At 39.6% G+C, this 24681-nt stretch overlaps 1 protein-coding gene across 7 annotated transcripts in view; it reads left to right on the top strand.

Annotated features, from left to right (window-relative positions):
* Window positions 1-24222, top strand: part of smoc1 (SPARC related modular calcium binding 1) — a 48527-nt gene extending 24305 nt beyond the window's left edge. For 4 of the 7 annotated variants that reach the window (XM_026285379.1, XM_026285375.1, XM_026285380.1 and 1 more), the window contains 6 exons: window positions 5876-6068; window positions 7224-7306; window positions 9787-9892; window positions 10261-10505; window positions 11241-11271; window positions 22983-24222. In XM_026285379.1, the coding sequence (XP_026141164.1) occupies window positions 5876-6068; window positions 7224-7306; window positions 9787-9892; window positions 10261-10505; window positions 11241-11271; window positions 22983-23022 (698 nt within the window). In that variant the 3' untranslated portion in view covers window positions 23023-24222. Of the gene's footprint in view, window positions 1-5875; window positions 6069-7223; window positions 7307-9786; window positions 9893-10260; window positions 10506-11240; window positions 11292-22982 lie in introns of all 7 variants that reach the window. The other 3 variants (XM_026285378.1, XM_026285376.1, XM_026285377.1) reach the window with 3 other exon arrangements.
* Window positions 24223-24681: the final 459 nt, after the last annotated feature.

Genomic DNA, 24681 nt, shown 5'->3' with positions numbered 1-24681 from the left:
ATTGGAAAGAAAATCCCTTAAGTCTATTTCCTTCGCAGAGCAGCAAAGACCGAAAACAGAGCTTTGTTGACATATACAAGTCTGCCGGCTAACCTACATAACACTACAGAAATATTTAAAGCAGCGCCATTGCAGCATCCAAGTCTGTGCATTCAGGCTCACTTGATTGTGCAACGGTTCTGTTCCAGTTTTAGATTTAATATTCAGCGTGTCCAGGGACGAGAAACCTAACACCAGTAGAATTACGGCGCCCCTCTTTCTCTGTTTGTCTCAACTCTCCTCTGTGTAATTTGTTTAGCTTTCTGTGTCTCCTTTACAATTTCCTTCAAATGAGTCGAGCACCCTCTGGGCATGCTCAGCCAACTCCGTCAAGCTCTGTGAGGTTTTTGGGCAGTGCGGTTGAGAGGTAGAGGGATCTGAATTTTTGTAGCACAGGAAGAGAGCACATTTCATGACCGAGGGCAGAGAAATGTGTGTGTGTGTGTTGTGTGTGTATATGCAGTTCCAGTGGTATTCCTTTGTGTACTTATTGCCTGTGTGGCCTGTAATTGGTAGACATTGAAAAATAATCTATTTATTGCACCAGAAAAAAAAAAAAAGACAAAATTTTGACAAAAGATTTTCTGTGTTGAAGGAAACACTTACCTTGAGCAGACAAGTTGTATATCTTCTCTGACAAGTCTTTGGAACGCTTCAGAGTCTCCTACTGTGACCAATTAGCATCTGTTGCACATCAACACTCTTCAACAAGAATAGCAGATCCACGGTCATCACATGGGTGCTTTTGGTGCAGAAGCGACCGAGTTGGGCTGCACCGTTGCTGCTCTTGGGAGCTTGTTTGGGATCTGGAGTAAATTGAAACACTTGGGATGTTGCTTTTGCTGCTAAAGTAAATCTCGGAGAAAGCCAAGTTTCCATCTCTCGGTGCATTGTGGGTGGTACGCATCAGTTAGATCTTTCACACATCAACTCGTGCAGTTATAAATGTGAACATGCTCATCTAAGGTGAGATAAATGGTGTGCTTCTAAGGTAATTGAGGTTGTGGTCTCCATTAAACAGAACAAGCATGGTTATCACAGTGTCCCTTTAGATTAGGGGGTGGTGATATTAAGGGTTTGAACTAGCTACTGTATACATATGTCTCTGTGCCTTCAAATACAGATAACACTTGGCAAAACAGATCTGTAGAATTACATAGACACCACAGGTCTCTTAAAAAAGGATTTTAACCCCAGGGTGACTTTACCAAAAAGTGGTCTTTTTTCCACAAACATAGGGCTGTGCAAAAAATCTAATGGGATTTTCATGCACATCTAATCAGTAAATACGCTCCTTTATTTAGAAGTATCATCTACAGCACGTGTGTTCAGATCAGGGTTGCCAGGTTTTCACAACAAATCCTGCCCTGTTGGTTCTCAAAGATATTCCAAAACGAATCGCGATTCCAGGAGGTTCCCAGATAAAAAAAAAAAAAAAATTGCTTCCCCGGGTTAAAATATACGTTTTGTTTTTAGCATGGTTGTCTTGGTAAAATTCGCATTTTAGGGGCTAAATATCTCGTTATTGGTATTGGGGTTGCTTCGAACCGCAGCCTTGGCAACACTGGTTCAGGTGGAGCGACAGTTACGTCACAGATCCGTAGTCTACCGACAACTAACACAAAATCGCTTTCAAAATCGACAAAGAATCGCCACCGATTTTAAAAATCGATTGTCAGTGAATTACGGCTCTGTGTAGTAAATGCCAACCAATGTTGCCAAGTCTGTGGTTGTTTTTCAAGTCCGCAGGTCGAAGCGACAATACCAATAAGCGCGTCCTGATTTTGCCAAGTCCGATGTGTTCCTAGGTCAACATATTTTGTTGACCCTGGAACAACATTTTACTCAAAAAATATATTCTTAACCATATCCCTACACCTAAACCTAACCTTAACCATGAGTAATCCCTAAAATCAGAGGAAATGATAGATGAATGACACTGATGTACAAGCACCAAACACTGATTTTAAGCATAAACTTCACAAAATCTATAAACTGGTTCTTCAAATCTGATTGGTTAATCACAATGCTGTTCCAGGGTCAACTACGATGTTGTCCCAGGAACATGTCTCACTTGGTAAAATCAGGTTAGGCATACCAATAACGTGATATTTAGCCCCTAAAATGCGAATTTTACCAAGGCAACCATGCCATAAAACTTACATTTTAACCCCGGAAAGCATTTTTTTATCGGGGAACCTCCTGGAAACGCGATTGGGCTAGTTTTGGACTAGTTTCGAAAAGCAACTGGGCAGGATTTGTTGTGAAAACCTGGCAACCCTGATCTGAACGCACGTGCTGCAGATATACTTTTATTTACACTAGCGTCTTTACTGATGAGATGTGCATGAAAATCGCATTCGATTTTTTGCACAGCCCTACACAAACATCACATAGCTCTTTGTGCCTAAACATGATTGAGCTGAAGAAAACTTGTTTTTTAATCACATCATTTAAAAAGATCACCATTGACAGCAAAATAATAATAATTTCTAACCTCACGCAAAGGGTCACAAACACCTTATTATAAACCTTTCTATCCCCTTTGTGTAGCATGTTAAAATAAAAAAAATAAAAAACATGGTGCCCACCTTTCCTCTTCTGGCCCATCATACCCTCTTCTGTTACTCTATGAGTTCCGAATGCATAAATCCAAGAATGGAGTGATTACTTACCCCACAGCTGAAAACAATTGGAGGGACAGCAGAAGAAAGAGAGAGTGAGATATATGCATCTTAAAGAGAAAACGAGAGAGAGAGAGAGAGAGAACGCTGTGTTTATAGGAGGCTGATAAGTTTGAGTTTCAAGCTATTTTGTTTGGCCAGATCTTGGCACGATGAAATGCATGAGGCTCTGATTTTCAGCGTGATAGTGAGGAAATCAGCAGAGTTTACCTACAACATACCACGCATAAACTAATCAATACCAGCCTGTAAACACTGAGAGGGAACCACAGCAAAGTGTTCTGAGGAACAATGAGCAATGAGGTCTCACCTCGGCTGTGCTCTCACTTATGTCTGTTAGTTTAAACAGAACTCATGCGACTCACTTCTTGGAACAACAAGGGACAGAATGCTTAAATATGACTGTATTCCGAAAAGAGAGGAGGAACTGGGTTAAGTTTTACGTGCAGATTTAAAAAAAAAAAGAATGCATAACAAAAACGTGACGCAAATAGGATTAAATGGGATCTGAGACTGTCCTTCCTTTTCTGTCTTATTTTATTGTATTAGGGCGAGAGAGAGAGAGAGAGAGAGAGAGAGAGGGAGAGAGTAAAAAACTATTTTCTTTTGGGAATCCCAGCTGCTTGGCGCCAGTATACCCTCGCTACAATAAACAGTGCTAAATAATTTAGATATGAAGGAACCTTGGCGGGAAGCACAGGAATCATGGACTCTGCCGTGAACACTTGAGTGCGGATTGTGAGCCCATCTCTGAAAAAGAGGACATATTAATACTCTGATGGCTAACTTTTCCTCGTTCCTTGTCGTTGCAGTCAGGTTCCACTTAAAACACACCAAGCCTTGTTCCCGATCACGCCAACGCTGTCAGTCCTCTTACCAGAACTATTTATAATGAAGACAAAAGCAAAAACAGCAGGATTTGGTTACACTGAACAGGGTTGTAGCTCATGGATTTCATTTTGAGGTTCAGACGAACCCTGACTGGGTAGTGCCGTTCTCCTCTGTTTAATTCTCTTACACTCCAGATCTTGTCCCACCTCAGTACATAGTTAATTAATACATTAAATTAAAATTAAATTACATTTATGCATTTAGCAGACGCTTATATCCAAAGTGACTTACAGTGCATTCAGGCTATCAATTTTTTTCCTATCATTAAAAATAAAACATTTGATGACATATCCCTTATTCACTTCCTATTTATGTGAAGATTGTTATTTCCAGTCCAGGCTAATTGGAACTATGTGCCTGCGGCAACATTTCTGCAGAATGATATTATGCTTTTTGCACATTTTGTGACACTTTAAAAGTGAAATGTCCAGTAAGTAATTAAAGCACATTCAGTTCAATCTGAAACAGATGAATGTGAATCGGGCTACTTTTTATTGCATCAGTTGTTGTATGTATTATGGTAGATCGAGAATAAAAGGTCCGGTTAGTGTCCCTAAAATGTAAATGCTCTATCACATATGAAAAAAAAAGTATCATCTACACTGAACCTTACACTAAATCTAAACAATAGTGGTACTGAAAGCAAATGTGGGATACAAAAGCTGTTGTTGTTGTTGTTGTACCAGGTGATCTACTGTGCAAGTTTACTACATAAGAATAGCTATAAATGGTGTATGGAGCTGGTTATATGATGCATAACATTAATGTATTAAAATGTTTTAGATCTTTTGTAATGGTACAGTTTTGGAGTTTTGAAGAATGCAGGTAGGTATATTTTTGTTCAATTTCCATCCCTTGTTAACATTCCAAAAATAAGAAATCAAATTAAGGAAGAAGAAAGAAAAGAGACTTCAGAGAGTTTTGTATAGCTTATGCATCGGTGCAATCTAATAATTAACAGCTTGAGTGTCCCAAGCAGTTGTGCCGAGGGGAACGGTGGTTCTGATAACTGTTCTTGCGGCATGATGTTGACTAAACATCCAAAATGACACAAATCAGTAGTGCTAAAAAGCTCTTCAGCACCACACTAGCTGGATTAGCCTCAACATGTGGTGCTGTTATACTTGGCACAGTGCACTACAAGTGAGCAATGTACTAAATGGATTTCAGCATAAATAGAGATTTATGAGACAAGGCGTTAAAACATTTAAAAGGACATCTCTCAAATGTCCTTTATGTTAATAAATACAGGGAAATCGAATACTAATGGCTCAGAGAACTTCAGAAAAGGGGCGAAGATACCTCTTGATAGTGTTTAAGTCAATTCTGCATTGGTTAATTTTCACAAATTTAGTAGGTTTTATCGCAGCTAAAAGGGTTTTGTCTATTCTGGCCACTAGGGGCAATCACATAAAGATGCCAGAAAAGAACAAGCTATACTTATAAGGATAAATCTATCGATATCTCTAACAGGAAGACTGGAATCACATTGTCCTATGCTATTCCTCTCATAATTGGAAAGTTTCCATGTGGTGTCTCTATTTTTGCTTAGTGACTGTGGTACCTTGTACTTGCTTAATATTGATGGACTATAGATGTTAAAACCGTTTTTACCCTGACGTTGACAGAATTTCAACTATTATACTGTAGGAGGCACATGCTATGAAAGAGTTTTGAATTCCCAAATCAAAACAATGTGAAGAGGCAGACACAAGTAGTCACGTATGTAGGCAGATGCATATGTAAAATAAAGCAATCGTCACCAAATATTAAAAGTCAAAACTGCCTAACATTGCTGCATTAAATTTCAACACACAAAGTGGTTTAGGACTGTGCAAGCTTTGGGGGTGTTAATGGAAATGATCTACATCATCTATGTTTTGATCTTCTATCTGATTCCGAAGCGGACACAGTCTTTGACAAAAAATGTTCAGCTTCTTGTTTTAATTAAAAATAAATAAATAAATAAAATATGACAGTTGCCAGTATTCAAGAGTTGATTTAAAACATGTATAAAGCTAGAATTATACATTTTATTTTGTTCAAAATCAGAGGCTCTGTTCTTTCTTTATGCACGTATTCAAACTTATAGCATGTTTAACAAAATATTCTGGGAACCATGAAAGTTTTGTGAATATTATAAAAAAATGCTGGCGGGGAAAGAGTTATAAAGGATAGTGAAAGACTGGTAAGCCGTATTTGAAGTATACTGTCTGATACAAGTTATTTCTGTGTATTGAGTGTGTTTCTCATGGTTTTAGAGAAAGTTCCCTCTTGTGACCAGGAGAGGCAGACCGCTCAAGATGAGGCTCAGCAGAACCCGCGGGAAGCCATCTTCATCCCTGACTGTGGCTTGCAGGGCCTCTACAAGCCAGTCCAGTGCCATCAGTCCACTGGTTACTGCTGGTGTGTGCTGGTGGACACTGGGAGACCCATACCTGGAACCTCTGCAAGGTAAGACAGAGTCATTTTGTAATGGTACCATTAGCGCTGCCTCTGCCTGTTATTTGTGCCTGTTATAACCTCATTATTTATATGACATGTTTCTGGATGAGCTTGCAATGCTCTAAACATCTCAAAATGCTTTAAGTATTGCAGTCATCAGTAATGCAATCCATTGTAACTGATTAGTTTAGTTGTGGAACGTTATGACAATTGGCTTTCCCTCCAAACCACAAAGTTTTACTTTTCCATGAGCGAAGCTGTCAGTGCTGAATTTTGTTTAGAAAGGACTCGAATTTAAAGTGTGACACGTCCTGGTGTGTTTCTACCCATTACGAGCCCTGATTTATTTTCCACTTTAGAAGATGTGCTCTGAACGTGTAAATTGCTCTCTTTTTGCTTTGGAAATATTGAGAAGGTTTAGCCAAATTTTTCTAGCTGAACGAAATTTTCAATTTGCATTCAGGCACTGAGCCCATGCTGCCTCTGTATCATGCTGAGACAGCTTGATCTTTTGGCTAGATGTTCTGGTAATTTCCGTTAAATGCTATTTTTTTTTTTTTTTTTTTTTTTTTTTATGTTATGTTATGTTATGTTCTTGTGTGAGGCTGCAGTGTGATGCATTCTTATGTCTGTCTCACTCAATTTTGAGTGCAATTTTGTGTAATAAAAACCTGTGAACCAAATCTAATCAAAACAATGAAATTGATTACTTGGTGGTTGTAATTTCTACATTTGTTTGAATAGCTGTGTTAACCAAGACTGGACTTGTATGGCTGTGTTCTCTTTATATTTATTTATTTATTTATTTTGAGGACTTGTTACAGTGAATGCCAAGCTCTGCACTCTCTACTAATAAATAACAAAAGAAAATGTGCATGGTCCTTTTTAATGAAGATTTGGTTTCAGTGTCCAAAAAGTTGATACAATGGGGTCACTATGGTTTTCTTAGTGGTTGTAGGCACATTTCTAAGTATTTTCTAGGAGGCTGTGCCTTGTTGGTTGCCTACTGCATCAAGTCAGAAGAATCCATAAGAGTCCAAATTCTGTGTGATATTCTTGCATCCAGATATGGCTTAGTAAATATTGAAAAAAAAAAAAGTGGAGAATTTTATAAGCATTTATAAGCATTGTAACGGAGTGCCTCATGTTTGTGTTCTCCATCAGGTATATGAAACCAGAATGTGACAGTGCAGCTCGTTCTCGAGACTCAGAAATGGAAGATCTTTTTAGAGACAGAGATCTGACAGGTGAGCAGAACACTTGATGAGTTGTGTCCCAATTTGCATACCTGCACACTATTCTACAGCAATTGGAAGTATAAACAGTGCAAGTCATCACAAGACCACTTTGATCAACAAATTCCAACAAGAAGTGTACTTCAATAACCATATGATGTACTCATTTAAAAAGGAAAGCACTTGGAAAAAATCTAAGTCCCTATCATGCACCTGGCACAACACAGCGCTAGGTGCGACTCTCTGGTTTGTCACTCTGTTTATATACATAAGCCCCTTTCACACTTCCATATGGCAAACACGGGGAAAGTGTTCCGCCAATTGTTGCCGGGGCGCTAGATTTTGCACTTTCACACTGCCAGTGATTACTCGGGATATGTGCGTGCTTCACACACAACCCATAAAGATCCCGTAACGACACGTGACATCAGGGCGTGACGTGTAATGTATGAGTCGAAAACGTTAGGCACGTTATACTTTCACTGAAGCAAGCGAACGATCTTAGTGTCAGCGCGGAAAGTGAGGAACTAACTGATCTCTGCTTCATTACAGTTTGCACATATTTTTCCGTCGCGAACGTTGATCTTCCTTCAAAAGAGCCGGTAAAAGAGTTGCGCGATAACATTCATTAGATCTGGCTTTTGTTCACACAGCACTCGTCCCGGGTTGAACCTGGCAATGTTACTAGGTCCCCGACCCGGGTTCAATGCCGGAATCAATCCCGGGACATGTTTGCTTTCACACAAGGCGACCTGGCAATGTTCCGGCAATATGCCGGGTCTGATGTGCAGTGTGAAAGGGGCTATATTGTTTCTAAAATATTTTGATTGCTTTCCCGATTGCTAGTTAATACAGTGTGCCAGTCATTTATTAGCATTATTAACTATTGGCCCACTCTTTAGTTCTTTTGTATGCTTCATCTGTTGGTTGGCTAACTTGTTCATAATTTCATATTCCTTTTCCAGGACAGTATACCAAAAATACAGATTCTTATTCATTTAAATGCTATTGACTGTTATCTGACTAGCAATTAGCAAATTGTGGTTAATTTCTGCTATCTAGCTAAAGCCTATTGATTATTTTGTTGTATGTGCAATAATGATTGATGTTTCTAATATGTTTCCCTGCCCTTAAATAGGTGTTTATTGTATATTTTCATTTTCTTGATTATTTTGCTTACAAAAAGTACCTTGTATTCTTGCTAATGATGTTTGACAAATGGTTACAGGATTACAGGACAAGTACAAGAACATGCAGCACCACATGTTAGCATTTAAAGGTTGTTTTCCCTTGAAATATTAGGCTTTTGCTCATTCCAGTTTGTTCCTTGGTTCCTCGCTTCTTTCCCTTTCATTTAGAATTTCATTGTAACTCCTTTTTAATTCCCCATCTGGTAAATTTACAGAGTAAAACATGGCTCCTGACTGGGCAACAGATGTGTGGTGTAGTTTATGACGGTGTGGACCACTGGGGAGGACAGCAGCAGGGGGCCGAGAGGCGCTGTCAGTGCCTCGGGACTTCAGTGAAATTATTTTTATGTACTCTACTTGAGTGCTACCTGGAACCAAAACAAAGAATCTTGGTTTCATCCTTTCATCCATCCAACACAGAAAAAGCACACATTTCCACAGGCCAAATTCCATTACAAGACCTACCTGTAGCATCATGCTAGTGCAAACAAACACACTCAGGGCTACATGTGCTGGATACAGTATGGGAAGTTTGTCAAGATGAGTCTGATTCCATATGTTCTGATTTAACACTTGGGCTGAGAAGCACTGAGCCGGCACGTCATCACACTTGTCCAAACCATACAGATTCTAATTGGAGTCACCTGGTTAGCCACAGGGCCCCACCTCCCATACTGCCTTGAGCCAGAAAAACCAAGAAAGTTAGTGGAACTGAGGTAGAGGGTACAGCTTGAGAAATCGAAAATGAACCAAAGTGAAAATGTAAACTGAGATTATTTTATTGCATACTCCTGTTTTAAGTTGCTCTTTAAGAGACACAATTAAGGCCGAAACATTGACCCAAGTCAAGCAAACTATTGCAACCAAGCATCTGGGACAGTTAAAAATGTGCTACCCAAGGTGCTCAGCAATGTGTCATAAAAGTTAACAGGGCTGCGGTGGTCTCTGAAAGTGCCCTCGTCACCTTGTCGCTCTAACTTATTTGCTACTTTACATTTCACACGTGTGCTCAAGCTTTTGGAAATGCTAACATCTTTTGCTCTGTATTTTATGTTGATTATGCATGGGTCTTCGAACAGCTAACATGTTAAGACCAAGATCAAATGTAACTTATATTAAAAAATACCAATGTATTGCATTATGCAGTATTTTTCATTGGGACAGCTTAATACTTCACTGTGAGCATAATTGAAAACAAGTTGGTCTGAGAATATTGTAATGTTGAAATCTATCTTCTGTGTCCTGTTGCAAGCCTAAATAGGAATGCTTGTGGTTATACCAGACTTTCTTTAAATGTTACAGGATGTCCAGAAGGAAAGAAAGTGGAATTCATAACAAGCCTGTTAGATGCCCTTACTACTGACATGGTGCAGGCTATCAACTCACCAACCCCCTCTGGTGGTGGGAGGTAAGAATTTGATAAAGTAATATTTTATATACATGTCAACTAACAGCAACAATTGTTTATACATTTCACACATTTTTAGAAATTTTTTTTACATAGCTTTTTTAGTGCTTAGAAATCGTTGGAATATTTTACATTTTATTATTTTGTATTAGTATTATTATTTTAAAATTGCATTAAAATGCTGTCATCCTTTTACATTCTTAGTACTAACTGTATCTTTTCTCCTAGATATTTGCTGTCCGTCTTCTCTCTTTCCAATTAATCAAACGACATAAAAAAAAAAAAAAATCTTAAATGGACAATATGTTTTGTCGGTGTTGAAAGTACTATACAGTATACCCCTCCAAATGGGATTGTTTTTGCTCCAGGTTTGCTGAGCCTGACCCAAGCCACACACTGGAGGAACGGGTGGTTCATTGGTACTTTGCCCAGCTGGATAATAATGGCAGTCATGATATCAACAAGAAGGAGATGAAGCCCTTCAAGCGTTATGTGAAGAAGAAAGCCAAACCTAAACGATGCGCCCGCAAGTTCACCGACTACTGCGACCTTAACAAGGACAAGACCATCTCCCTTCAAGAACTCAAAGGATGCCTAGGAGTCAATAAAGAGGGTGTGCAGTTTTTATTATTATTATTATTATTTATTTATTTATGCTTATTTGTATGAATTCGTACGACCACACTCGTACAAATTCATAAGATTTTTGTTTTGCCAAATCGTACGTATTTTACGAGTTGCACAATTCGTATGAATTTGTATGAATGACCTATACCTAACCCCGCCCCTAAACCTAACCATCACAGGGGTTTAGACAAATCGTATAAAATCGCACGAGTGAGGTCGTAAAAATTCATACAAATAAATAACCTCGTAAAATACGTACGAATTGGTCCTGAGATAGCGTTGGAATTTATTCTTTCAAATGATGACTTTATTTGTCATATTTACTACTTCTGTATCTCACAAGGCGACTATTTATTACAATGTAACACTATATCCTGCAAATTGCAACTTAATTTCTCATAACTGTGACTTTATGTCAAACAATATGACTTTTTAACTCACAATGTGACTTTAATTGTCACAGCTGCAATTTTATACCTCACAGTGTTCTTTATACAAAAAAGTTCAAAATTATCTAATCTTTTGCCCTTTTTTTCCCGGTGGAAACAGGCTTAGTGTACTTTCTCAAACCCCAAACAACCATGACTGTACAAAATGAGTCAAATACTGACAGTGATATTTTTCATGAGTCAGTAGTTACTGTCGACTGGAAAAATGTCGGAAAAAGATCCTTTACTTATAATTAACATATGTCTTTCTTGTATCTTCTTCTTATTTACAGGTAGCACTACAAGCAGCAGTCAGGGGACAAGGCAAGGGACAAATTTGTTCAGTAAGGCCTGACTAATTGCTTTCGCACTAACATTTGCCTCAGCAGTTGCAGAGAGCAGAAATTATAATATATTAACAAAATGAATAGAGTGCAAGCATTGTAGTGAACAATATACGCCTTGCTGTTTTATTATGGTTATGGCATGACTGGTGCATCCTTATGGCCACCCACATTGTGTCTGCTTTTGTGTGTGCATGTATCCTTTGTGAGCTAAATTCAATAGATGATTACTTTAATCATAGTTTTACACTGCAGTCAGAGTGCTGTATGCAATTGAGTCAGAAGGGAACTATTCTCGGAGAATAATCAAGGACAAAAACAGTAGATACAAAGAAAGTGACATCATGGAGAGTAATGTGGTGGAAAATTTACGTTCAACTCCTAGAGCCTGAACAGCGGTCATCTGAGTTAGGAAAATATGGATCTTTGCTCATATGCACTTAATTGTAGATTTTTTTTTCTTCTATTCAGTTGGCAAATTCAACAGATTATGTGTATTATTTGGTAAAAAACAAGCATTTGTAATCGAATGCAATATTATTTTCATCAGCAGTGTTTTATTTAAAAGGTTAATAATAATCATGATGCGAATTTTTCCATCTCAGCTTCATTATTAGTGAGACTAACAAACATTTTCATGATTTTGATTTACTGAAAAGCTTTTCACTACTGACTATCCTAAGCTGATTCTATATAAATATACGCGATATGTCTAAATAAATGTGATTTTTGCCCCCAGAATGGAGAGGTTAGATTAGCTTAGTGGGCCATGTTAAACAGCCAAAACTTGACCCTGAGTTGGAAGCAACATCTTCCCTCAGATAACTGTTCCGGATGGTGCGGCGGCCCACAATCCACCTGATCCTCCGCTGATCGAGTTAAAATAACGCTCCATCCCATCATTAGCTGCACCAGAAGTTCTGCCACTCCATCACAGTCCAATAAACTAACTTCTTATGTTACTTATTACAAGAAGAAATCCCGTCTAATGGCTTTTGTTGGACAAAAGTTGCAGGTTTGGAGTTACTCGCTTCTCCTCGAAAACATCATTTGTTCTACTTCATAGATAAGCAATGACAAGTGCATTAGTAGGACTATAAAATGTTTCCAACCTCATAAATCTAGTAGGAGAATACAGTTTCCAAAGTAACCACCAGGAGTCACGACCCCAAGCTTTTTTTCTCTTTTCCGTTTTACATCGAAAAAATATATATAGAGAGAGAGCTGTCATGACTCCGCTGTATATTACCGGGTTATGAGAAGGAAAGTGAGGTTTTAATATTAATCCTGATGTGCTTCTCCATATCGGCCTCCTCTAATTTGTGGTTCTCTAAAGTGGAACTTAAGGGGAGAAAATATTTATCTAAATGCTATAATTCTGTGTGTCCCGACCCACCTGTTTCTCTTTGCTAAATTACAGCGTGAGGTTTAATTCATTGGGCTCCTGTGTGTAGATGCTCAGGAGTCATGCGCAACTTTATAACTGGTTTGAATAAGACTTTGTGGCACCATTTACTTCACATTTGATTAGTGGTAGTCTTCAGTGATATTTTCTTTAGAGCCAAAGAAAGAAAAAAAAAACACACTTATTTGGAAGCACGACTGTTTATTTGAAATGATGGCAACTGTAATTGCTCTGAGACCGAGACTGTCTCACTCGGGGTTTTTTTTTTTTTTTTTTTTTTTACCGTGTCGGAGACAGAGACACAGAGCAGAGAGCATAGACGTTCTGTCTCACAGCACGATGACAAGTCACTCTCTCGCTCCTTCACGCTCACCATCTGTTTTTGTCAGCCATAATGTTTTGCTCGTAGTTAGGTGTTTAGCGTTTGATGACAGGCTCGCTAGCCCACTTGCAGCATTTCTCGCCAGCTCGCTCTCCAACCAGTGGGATTCCCTTGTTATTAGTCAAGTAGCTGCTGTTTACCCTGCCTTGTGGGTTATGGTAGCCAAGCAGAAACCCACTAAGGTCCCAGCGAGGGCTGAGCTCATGTGTTTACCCTGGCACTGCCCACTTCAACCTAAAAACAGTGGCTGGGAGTGGGTAGAAATTCAGGCCCAGTGGGCCGTGACTAGCACTGCCAAGATAAACAGCTGTTTCATTTGGAGAGCTGAGGGGGCTTCTCCTACCCACAGCCAAAAAGTTTGCTTTTCAACACCCCCTCCCATGTAAACACTCGAGGGTTGATGAATTGGGCCTAGCTTCTCCAAAAAGACAGTTTTATGTCTTGTCACTTCAGTGTACTGGAAGTAAAATTGATTAGTCTGATGTAGTCGTGATTTGGGACAATGCGCTGCCAAAATATCTACGACACAATGAGAGCCAATAGACATTTCCTTCATCTGGCTAGGACTGTTTGACAAACCAAACCATACCAGCTAAAACAAGTAAAGCAGACTGATAAAATTTAAGTTAGTTTTTCTTTTTCTTCTTACATTGCAATATATTGCAATGGAGTAGTTTACACTCTGTTTGATAAAGACACAAAATCATGGTCTTCAATATTCAAGTTCTTCAAGTTCATTCTTTTCAGCTTCTTTAAAAACCATTGGTTCGTTTGAATGGTCAGCACTAGACCTCTCAAACACAGACACTATAATTGCTAGTTGAAGCAACTTACGCCTTAAACTTGTGACAGAAAAAGACACTATCAGGTTGCATTGACTCACTTGATCCTTTTCTAGCTGGGAAATGAAGACAGTTAAAGTGTAGTTGCTTGGAGTTACTGTAGTGAGATCCCCCCCCCCAAAAAAAGTAAGTGTGAAATCTATTGTACAGGCATTCTTTTCATTATATGCAAGAAACTCAGAACTAAATCCACTAATTATTAGCTTCTAATGCGCAGCTTAGCTTTTATGTCTTTGTTGGCAATTAAGAGCGCTCTTAAAGCAGGGGTGGGCCATCCTTCCAGGCTAATTGTTTAAGGACTAATATCACTATATGAGCCCACCTGCTCTGCACATTTCTGCAGACTCTACCAGTTCATTGTAACACTTATTTTGGTACTTCCTCTCATTAATGCAGTGTTTTAGAAGCATATTTAATATAGCATGCATGCCGCTGAATTGTTTTCAAGCATTCGGTGGTAAAAATGCTCCGTTTCTGTAAGATGGACAAAAAGTAAATGAGGTTTTAGTGCGCTGGAAAATATGTCAGTTTGTTTGCTTTAATTTTGACAGCAGACGTGAGGCTTGACTCGCTCTCGACTCTTATTTCTGGCACAAGAAAGAGGCTTTGTGTGTGCATGCCATTAGCCTTGTGAACAAGAAGCTTTAAGCATCTGGCCGGGAGAATGTTGCAGACACACTGATTTGTTGCATCTTAGTCATTTACGATAATTATGGATGACATCATGGTGATGTTTTCTATGGAGTATGTAAAAAAAGGAAGCAGACTGCTTGCCTGGGAAGTTTGGCACTGACTGGGAGTGAATCGCCCTCGCTTTCTTTTTTTTTTTTTTTTAAGTGTCCTTCTTTTCTGTAGCCTTTTGTATACAAGCACAAGTCTAACTTAGGTTTATTGTACGTTCAGATTATATAGCATTTGCTTTCAATTTCCTCTGTTTTGAATTGCTCAGTATTTTTTTCTCAACTAATGGGTTGTGATCCAGAATTGCAAGTTGCAAATCTGAGAGCCTGATTTTCGTAGAATATGCGTAGTACCCTTCTTAATGTTGTAGAAATCATCATTTGAATCAGGATCAGTAATACCTTGTTGCACACCTCTTCTGCCACCGTGCACTAGTCTACCCTTCCAGGTCTCTAATGTTCGGCCTAATCAGAGATCAGCAGTCAGGTAAGGCAGCTCTCAGACACACTGGATCTGGTTTCCCTGGCCTTTATCAGATGAGGGGGACGGGGGTGAGCAGGGGAGAGGCTTTGTGTCCTTAATGGCGCAGGCATTTCATCACTTTACCGCTCTGAAAGAGTAGAGGCCAAAGTGGACCCTTTTTCTGGTGCCTGTTAATTACCGAAGGGAATTGGGCTTTTGAGAAGAATGAGTACACAGACACTGAGAGCTAAAAGAATTCTACACACTAACAGACAAACAAGAAAAACTCTCAGATTTGCCCCAAAAACTGCCCCCACATCAACATAAGCTTTAAAAGTTGTGGCCACACAAATACTGGCTATGTTTGAAAGGCATTAAGGTAGACATAGAGGTAACATAGAAAAGATATAGAGGTAAACAGCCACATTTACCCAACACTTTGATACCTTTTGTGTTAATAGTTTTGCTGCCAATTATATTCTGCAGGGTCTCGAAATTATAAATCATTTTCATTGGTTGATTTACACGTGCAAAGTATTCACTAGAATGAAACAGACTTTCCAGAGAAAGACCATTTAAGATTGTGTGTGATACCTTTGTCTCCTGTAAAGCTATGGCAAAATTCATTCATCACCCCATTGTCACTCTCTGTGTATTTTGGCAAGTCTTCAAATTTTTCTTTCTTTTTTCAGTTAAAAACGCTCAGGCTCAGCCAGCTACATTAGCCACGCCCCAAACTCACCCTATTGATTATGCAGAGGTACGCAAACAGGGCCTAAAATTAACAGTTAAAAAAATCAGCTTTGGTGAGTATATGTAACAGTATATGTCAGTCGCCAGTTGGCGGGTGAAAGTAACAGTCCATTATTAAAGAGTTTTGCTGTTTCTGACATAAGCGAATAAAATAATCTTATCTGAAGACAAGATCATGTGACTTGTTTAACTGTTCTGTCATAAGCGACAAGAGAGAACCAAATAATAGGATACAAATGAACTGATAATGTCAGAGCAGTGTGATGGCCAGCTAATAACTTTTACCTGAGAAGATATTGCTGCTTCATTTCGGAAGATTAACTTTTTCCTTCTTTATTCTTCACAACCCGAGAATGTGGCGACACATACCTGGGGTTACGCTGCAGTAAAAGTGCAGTGAAGTAGGCTGTAGTTTAGAAGGTTGCTTGTTTGGCTGTACACAGATGCTGAGCTGCTTTAGACAGTTCACCAATAGCGCTCCAATGGACGAAAACACACTTATGTCAAAATACGGGTAAGTAACCTCGTAACTGTAGTCTTAAATGAGTTATAAAGTCTTAAATGACTGTAAAGATTTTGGAGAAAATATGTCAGCTCCACATCATGTTCATCAGGTTTTAAAGTAACACCTGCTGAAGTCTGCCATTGATGTAAACCAAAGAACCAATGAAAAAGAGAAATCAATCGACTGCTCTAGTCACTGATTAACTTTATTAGCTTGAATAAAGATTAATCTGTAGAGTTTATGCATATACAACTTATATTAAAATCACTTAATATTTCAGAGCCTATTAAAATGTTAAAAATAATGGCTTTCAATAATACCGTAAAGTTGAATAGCTATAATTTCTGATTATATATATATATATATATAGAGAGAGAGAGAGAGAGAGAGAGAGAGAGAGAGAGAGAGAGAGAGAGAAAGCAGTAGTATTAGTATCAATACTTCAATTAATAATATGCTACTTAGTAAAAAGATGCCATTTAAACATATTTAAAATATTCTATGTTTATGTTGTTTTTACATTAATTTGGAGGCTCATTGTGAAATTGTGACTATAAATATGAGATTATTCATGATAAATTACAGAAAAATTTGTTATAATTATTATTTTTTCTTAATCGATTTACAGACAGCACTAATGTTTCAATTTCAATTTCATTTTAAATTTTACAGGTCACCCAGAAAGAGATCGGGACAGCCCCCACCCCTTTGGCCCCCTTTAAATTTTCAGTTTGATGATGCGGCCCTCATCTAATCTGTTAACATGGAATGCAATATGCAAACTGAGTATGTGTGAAACAGGTATTACACGATAGCCTGCGCCATTTGTCGAACAAGAATCTCAAGTTTTTTTAGGGGAAAGAAAACATATAAATAATACATTTATATATTTTTTTTTCTAGAAAATAATGTTAAGGCAAATTAAAAACACTTTACATTTGTTTAGTCATTTCAGTATTTCAGTTTTTTTTTTTATAAATAAAATTGGCCAATTAATTTTACCACGTCACCGGCCATCGGCAGGTCTGGCAAAAAGTTAGTTTTAGGCCCTGTAAGCAAATACATAACAGACAAGTATGACATCCTATAGGATCAAATGCATTGATTGGGCAAAAAGTCCTGAGGCTTTCACAATAGATATATTTTGCATTTTGATCTCTTTAATTATTGATTCCTATCAGGATGTGAAGAAATTTCCAGACAGAAAAAAAACAAACATATTTTTTCAACTAAAAATTAAAAGGTTGGTAATTGTTATAGGTGCTCAGGTATGTGTACAATGAACTGTTCATCATTCACACTGTGTGCAGATACTCCTCTCACGTTAACGTCTTGAATTTTATTTGCAATTTTATTTAAGGCAGTTTATAAAGAGGCAACACTCGCCTAGACCATTATTCATAGTTAAAAAACAAATAACAGTACACTACTGCAAACGTGTCTCAGGTTATGTATGTAACCATAGTTCCCTGAAAAGGGAAAGAGACACTGAGTCTCCAATTGCGATGGGACTTGTCCCTAGGACGCCTTGACAGCTGTCACTAGAGGCCGCTTTGGGGAATGCCTTCAGCGTGACTTCAGGTGTCTAAAGCATACATATAAACACAACAATAATATTGGCCAGCAACAGCCTATGTTGTCATTACCCAGTGTGATCACAGTATAAAAGGGTGACAGTAGAGCACGTCATCTGGTTCTTCATCTGAAGCTTGCATCCGAAGCATGGCAAGGAAGCTTGAGGACACAGTGTATAATTAACACGTGTTACATATGTAACCTAATAAATTCACTACCAAGGGAACTCTAGAGGTTGCGTTGGTGAACAGTATACCCATGCCGCCATGCTGAGGGGAGTGCATGCCAGAAAGCATGGCGAGCACTAAGTACCAACTCTTCCATGGGAGTTGCCCCTAGGATGCCTTGATGGCTGTCAGTGATATTATCCCCGCAGGCCAAAGGTCAGAGCTGCATACCCTTAACAACTTACCTGTGAAGGGCAGGGCTGCGAAGCCTGAGCTTAGGGCAGAGCTTAAAGGCTTGGAATCAGAAAAAGAAATTCCTTTGAGGGGATACGGCCAGGTGTCTAAAAACCAAACCAGACCCTGGCCCGTCACCTAAGGTGCTAGTTCTGAATGAGCTTGCTCAAAGAACTTGCTCTACAAATTTTTGGTAGCAACACCCTGCTCAAAGACCGGGACCTTAATCAACTCAGCACGCAACCCTTACCATACAGGATTTTAGATAGTGTGCAGAATGTTTAGTGTGCACATTACCACAATGTGGATTTAGAAAGTGTACAGAATTTCAGCAAGTGCACTTTCCATAGCATGGATTTAGAAACACTGTTTCTAAGGAGTCAGGTCAAGTCACCTTTTTAATATAACACTTTTAACGATACAGATTGTGTCAAAGAAACTGAACAGCATTTATTAGGAAAATAGTGTATCAATAATGCAAAAGGGCAGTTCATCATTGGATTCAGTGATGTCATCATCCAGCTCAGTTTCAGTTTAAATAGTATCTGTGCAAACAAGTCAACGATATCGCTGGAAATTATTCTGGAAAGCTGTTATTTAGAAAAGCCTTGGAACACTACATGACTATGGCATGCTCAGGGAGTGAGAGTTAATCCAGCAGGGGATCACATGCTCAGAGTGCATATGGATTGAAAAGGCATATCTCAGAAAATCCTCCATGTGAGGGGAGTGTACAACGCAACCATAGCAGTCACAGAACAGACTCCAGAGCTTCTGCTCATGCATAACTAGAAGGGGCGAAGCACCCAGGTCTCAGACTTAGAGGGGGACACCAATACCCGACTGGGAAGCAGTGTGCTCATAGATAACCCTATAGGGTGAGGGAAGCACTGCTGAGCTGACCAAGAGAGCAGCCTAAGAGGAAGGCAGAGTCCTGATGTTCTAACCAGGTGAGCTCACAGAGCGAAGGACTCGACTCTCAAATGAGAGGGGTTCAGATGCTCAAAAGGCAGCGGTGTGATCACAAGAGATCACTCCATGGTGAGCTGAGCACAGCTAGCTCACTCAAAAGTAACCCACCAGGAAGGCAGAAGATGGCACAGAAAGCTTGCATGACTGCTATCTGGAGCTCAAAGGCATGGAGGCCCCAATTCCAAAATAGGAGGAAAAATTAGATGCTCAATCTGTGAGTTGTGTGCTCATAGGTGGCCCTCTTTTGTGAGGGGAGCATAGTTAGCTCAACCAAAGAAGCAGCCTGCAAGGGAAGCACAAGGTTGCTCAACAACCTGGCATGACTGCGGACCAGAGCTAAATGGAGCCAAGGCCCAGTGGTCAAAATAGGAGAGGAACTCAGACGCTTGATTTGGGACCAGTGTGCACATAGGTGATCCTCTAAGGTGAGGGGAGCACTGCTAAGCTCAATCATCCAAGGAGAGCAGCCTTACAGTGAGGCAAAGAGAAGCTTATAAACTGAGAACTGCAGAGTGTCATTAAGGAGTGTTAAGCCACTCAACACCTCAGCGAGAGGAGCTCTAGCTCAGAGATCGTGCATGACGGTTGAGAGGTTGACTCAAATCTCAAGAGACCCCTCAGAACAAGTTGGTCCTTACCATCAGTAGTTGGTTGTGTGGGAGATATAAACTAACCAAAAACATCATAGGTCAAGCATGAGAGACTGTAATGCGAGCGCAGGAGGCTCCTACCTAACCTTGGTCAGGTGGGTGGCTTTATGGGAACTAAGGGGAGGAAGATGAGAGCAGATGTTAATACTCTTGGAGTGAGGTGATAAGATGACTCAAGTTTTACTCTGCTCACCTCCCTCAAATCTGGCTTGTTAGCTGAAGGCAGGGAAGGGCGCGAGTCACAACACTAGCATCCGTGCCTATCTTTGACTCTTAGATCGAGACGGGCCAGGATCCCTTTGTTCTTCAGGCTCAGACCAGGACCTTTGTGGAATGAAAGATTTAAAGGCAGCTGAGTCTTGGCCTCCTTAAACTTCTTGATCAAAAAGACGTCTTGACGGAAGTGTAGGAAAACTGGAGAAAAAGGAGAAAGCCATTCTCTTTCATCCCGATTTCCTCCAGGTTTTACCCACATATGCCTCTCTGTAACCACCATGGCCACCATAGATCTGCCAATGGCAGTGGTGGTCTGCTTAGTGGCATGGAGAGCGAGATCTGTGGTGTGACGCAACTCAGCCATCTCATCAGGTAAATAACAGATAAACAGATAAACCCTGATCTTTATCCAGGTCTTTCAACAGGTCAGCCTGATAAGCCTGAAACATCACCATAGTGTGCAACAAGGCTGCAGCCTGACATGCTGCTGTGTACGCCCTGCCATTCAAATGAGATGTATATCTTGAAAGAAGATCTCACACCCACAGAGAGATAGCAGGCCAGTGTCTCTTCAATAGAGGGGGAATCTTCTCATATCCGTTCTCATGCATCCCCTCAATACTGGCATTAAAAGTATGCTGAAGCCTATGGATGCGGGACGAAAACTGATTCTTTTCAAGCCTTCTTGATCTCCACATGGAGGTCAGGAAGAAATGGAAGGCTCACTTGAGTTGGAGGGTTTTGGTCAGAAAGATAACTCTCAACGAGGCGGCCTGCTTCCAGGGCAAGTCAAGCCTCGCAGTGGCACGTTCCATAACCTCAAGCAACTCCACGTATACAGGGCAGGAGGAATGAGAGGACTCAGTCTCAACTTTCTTCATCCTCATCTGACATCTCTTGCTCCTAAAGGCTTGGAGCCAGCAGAGAACTAGCAACTGGATCAGACAATGTAGGGGAAACAGCATGTTCATCCAGCAGCTCACTTTCATCTGTGACTGATGAGCGTGAAAGGGAAAGAACCTTTTTTAACTCTTGAGCCAGATCCACCTGTGATCCCCACAAGAACATTTTACTTTGTGCCTCAGCAATGGCGGGGTCCTGAACTGCAGGGAGCTGATTGTTGTCCCTCTTTCCTCGAAAAGAGAGACAAACGAGACTTGAGCCTTTTCTCCCTCGACGACATTGTGCACGCAAGCTCTTTGCCCAAACAAAAGACGCAAAGACAGTGTGTGTCATCAGGTGTCAAATAGCGAGGACATGGATCCACACACTTCCTTACTAGGAAAGGAGGTTCGCCATGGTAAAGAAAAATATTGTTCATACTGAAATGCACACTTCAAACAAAACTGAAGAGGATGACGTTCTCCTGGTGCCCTTTTATGCTGTGACCGTGACGTCATAGGCCAATGCAATTTTCATGTTTAGATATGTTAGTATGTTTTAGACACTTATCACGCTGAAGGCGTTTCCCAAAGTGACTTCTAGAGGAAGCAGTTCAAAATTCCCTCAGAAGGAAACAATAAATGCTTGCATTGATGGATGCTTGTGAGAGAGGGTTAGTAAGACATACTTGCAACTCTAGATTAACAACAGTTTTAAGACATTTTGAAAATTTAAAGATAGCACAGACACTGCAGGCTGCGTATTCGGGTGTACACATAAACTAAACTTTGGAGTAAAAACTGACTTGAAAATTGTTTTTAAGTTTGTGTGTGGGGTAAATTATATACTATACTATAGCTGATGCAACAGGTCTATTCTTTTTGATTGAGTGTCCACCTGCATTTCCCTACCCCCTAATGCCTGCTGTTGACCTCACACACACATACATACACATCTGATGGACTCTCCAGGGCCCAGGACCCCCCTCTGCCTGTCAGACCCTTCCCCCATGGGGAAGGGGAGGGGGCTCTTCACTGGAACTCTTGTACTCCCTTTCACAGCAGCCATCTGCAAGCAATCTGTCCAGTTTACCCATCTCCCCACTTCCTAAGACTCTCTCTGATTGATAGCCCCAAAAGGAGTCTTATGGCCCAAACTGCGGACACCAAATGTCCCTGTTCCCAATGCCATCATGATCCGATTACACGGCACATCAGTCCTTTATGTTTTACTGTACAGAACATGGCGTGAACTAAATACTCTGTCTTTGGTCCACATGTAGGGTTTATGTTATGAAAATTACCTTTTTTAAACTGTAAAGCAGCGATTTTACATAAAACTCTAATGATTTGGGTCAGATGTCCCAACCTAAAAGGCAGAATGGATAAGTGAGAGAATTCAAGACAATGAGGTAGCAGTAAAAAAAAGAATTACACATCAGCCGCAGGGGAAGGATCTGTTTCAGGCATGAGTTTGCAAAGGGAACAAACATGGCCTCTCATCCTACCATCCACATTAAGATGTTCACATATGCATTGCATATTTTAAACAAAGCCACTGCATTATTGGAGCTGACATCGAACATGTAATCTTGAATGCATTTGGTGCATCTGGAGATGTTCTTCTCTCAGACAAAGCCCACACATCCGCAGTGCCGGACAACATGTTGTTTGCCCCATATCTCTCTTCCTATTTTGTGTATGTGTGTGTGTCTGTGTCTGTGTGTGTGTGTGTGTGTGTGTGTGAGAGAGAGAGAGAGAGAGAGAGAGCGAGAGAGATCGCAGAAAAGATCTAGAGTGCATGTATGTGCTCATATGTGAACTTGTGCATGCATGAGTGCAGATAATCTCAAGAATGCTGCCGTCTTGTCACGCTATTGCTGTGTTTTGCCGCATCTGTAGGCCAGCTAAATTGAGCGGAGACATTTCACTGCTCACCTATCTCACCACCGTGTTTGTTTTCCAGTAGGTCGTCTGGTCTGAAATCAGAGAGTTCCAGAAGATGAGGCAGTAGCACAAAACACGGTGGGAAGGTATCTGTTCACTGCTGGAAGATTACAACGAAGGATTCTGAGAAATTATTAAGAGGTTCCTTAAGAAAAAAAAAAAAGAAGAAAAAAAGATGAAAATGATATCATGGAGCCAAAATATTTGCACTTTCTCCTCCCATTGTTAGACATGTTATTATGTCCTTTGTGTTGTAAACGTCTTATTAATATGACTATAATATGATAACAGACTGTAAGAGTGAATGATTACCTGCTTCCATCCACATTTTTAGCACATCCACGCTCAATCCAGACAGTATTATAGTTGTGTTGTCATTTGTCATAAAAAAAGCATTCTGTTTTGAAATTAGATTGTCTTTAAATGCCTCTTCTTCAGATTGCTGTTGTTTTTGATAATGTCCACTCAAGCAGAATGTTTGCTTCTTTGTTCACCTTGGCAACAGAACTAATGGAGCATTGATAGTGATAAAGAAATGGAGCGAAATCGTTTCTGTCAACAAACATTAGCTACGGTCTCTCAGACCTGCACCTCAGTACACTAGTGATGTACACATAACCATCGCCTGAGAATTAGCAGTAAGTTCCACATGGTTTGTTTAGAAGTCAGAGGTCAAAAACACTATCACGCAAAATTACTTTTGTAAATGTCACAAAACACTTCACTTAACTTTACTAGCTTCAGATGGATTATTCAATAAGTACATGGTGTGTCTCACATGGTGTTCTTTTATTGTTGTTGTTTGTTTTTTTAGTTTTTTTTTTCTCGTAATGCCTCCATCAAATCTTGAACCTTCGAATTATAAATACTACAGTAAAAATGAGTGTTGTAAGTGCCATCACTATTACTTTTTTCGGAGATGGGTATTTGCCTTTTTTTTTTTTTTTGTAGGATTCCATTTTTCTTCTCTGGCTAGAAGACAATTGTATAAATCAGGCGGTTTGTGTAGGTCTTACGATAATTCAGTGTAAAAAAAAAAAATATATATATGTTGCAAAGTCTCTGAGCTTATGTCCTGTCTGGTGTGATTTATTGTTAAGCATCTGTGTTAGCTGGAGTGTGTTTAGTAGCAAAGATTTGTTTCTCAGCCAAGGTAATCAACTGTACTTATGTTGCAGGAATGACTATTAGAAAAGGGTAATTGATTTAAATGTAAATGTTCAAATTGTGATTAAAGTTAACTTCTGTGTCATCATTGACTGGGCTTTGATAATGGTAATTTCTTGTTGATTCTAAAAGTGAAACGTCCAACTCTTGCAAGAAAACAAAATTTGAGATATAAATATGTGTACCCATTATTTTGATGACTATACATTTCCACTTTAGGAAATATTTGTTTTGTGGCTCTTTGTGTTTGATCCACCCCCTGCACCCCCTTCATGTACGTATGTGTGTGAGTGTTTTATCTTTGTGTGTGTGTGTGTGTGTTTGCTTGTTGCCATGTACTTGGAAGCCATTACTTTGGCTTAAAAATTAAATTAGTCAAGTTGTAAATATTTATCATACTGTAAGTGCTTTTTTGTTTTGTTTTATTTTTTCTTCAATTCACTCTTAAAACAGTGCTTAGCAAACTCTGGATGTGATGACAGCATCAGTTAGATTATATAGCAGATTAAATTGTTAGTAGGCAGTACAAATCATAACATTTATTTTTCTTT

This window comes from Carassius auratus, chromosome 17 (genome assembly GCF_003368295.1).
Source record: "Carassius auratus strain Wakin chromosome 17, ASM336829v1, whole genome shotgun sequence".
Taxonomy (NCBI): Eukaryota; Metazoa; Chordata; class Actinopteri; order Cypriniformes; family Cyprinidae; genus Carassius; species Carassius auratus.
The sequence above is the reverse complement of the archived record's forward strand: the minus strand, read 5'-3'. Positions and strand labels throughout refer to the sequence as shown.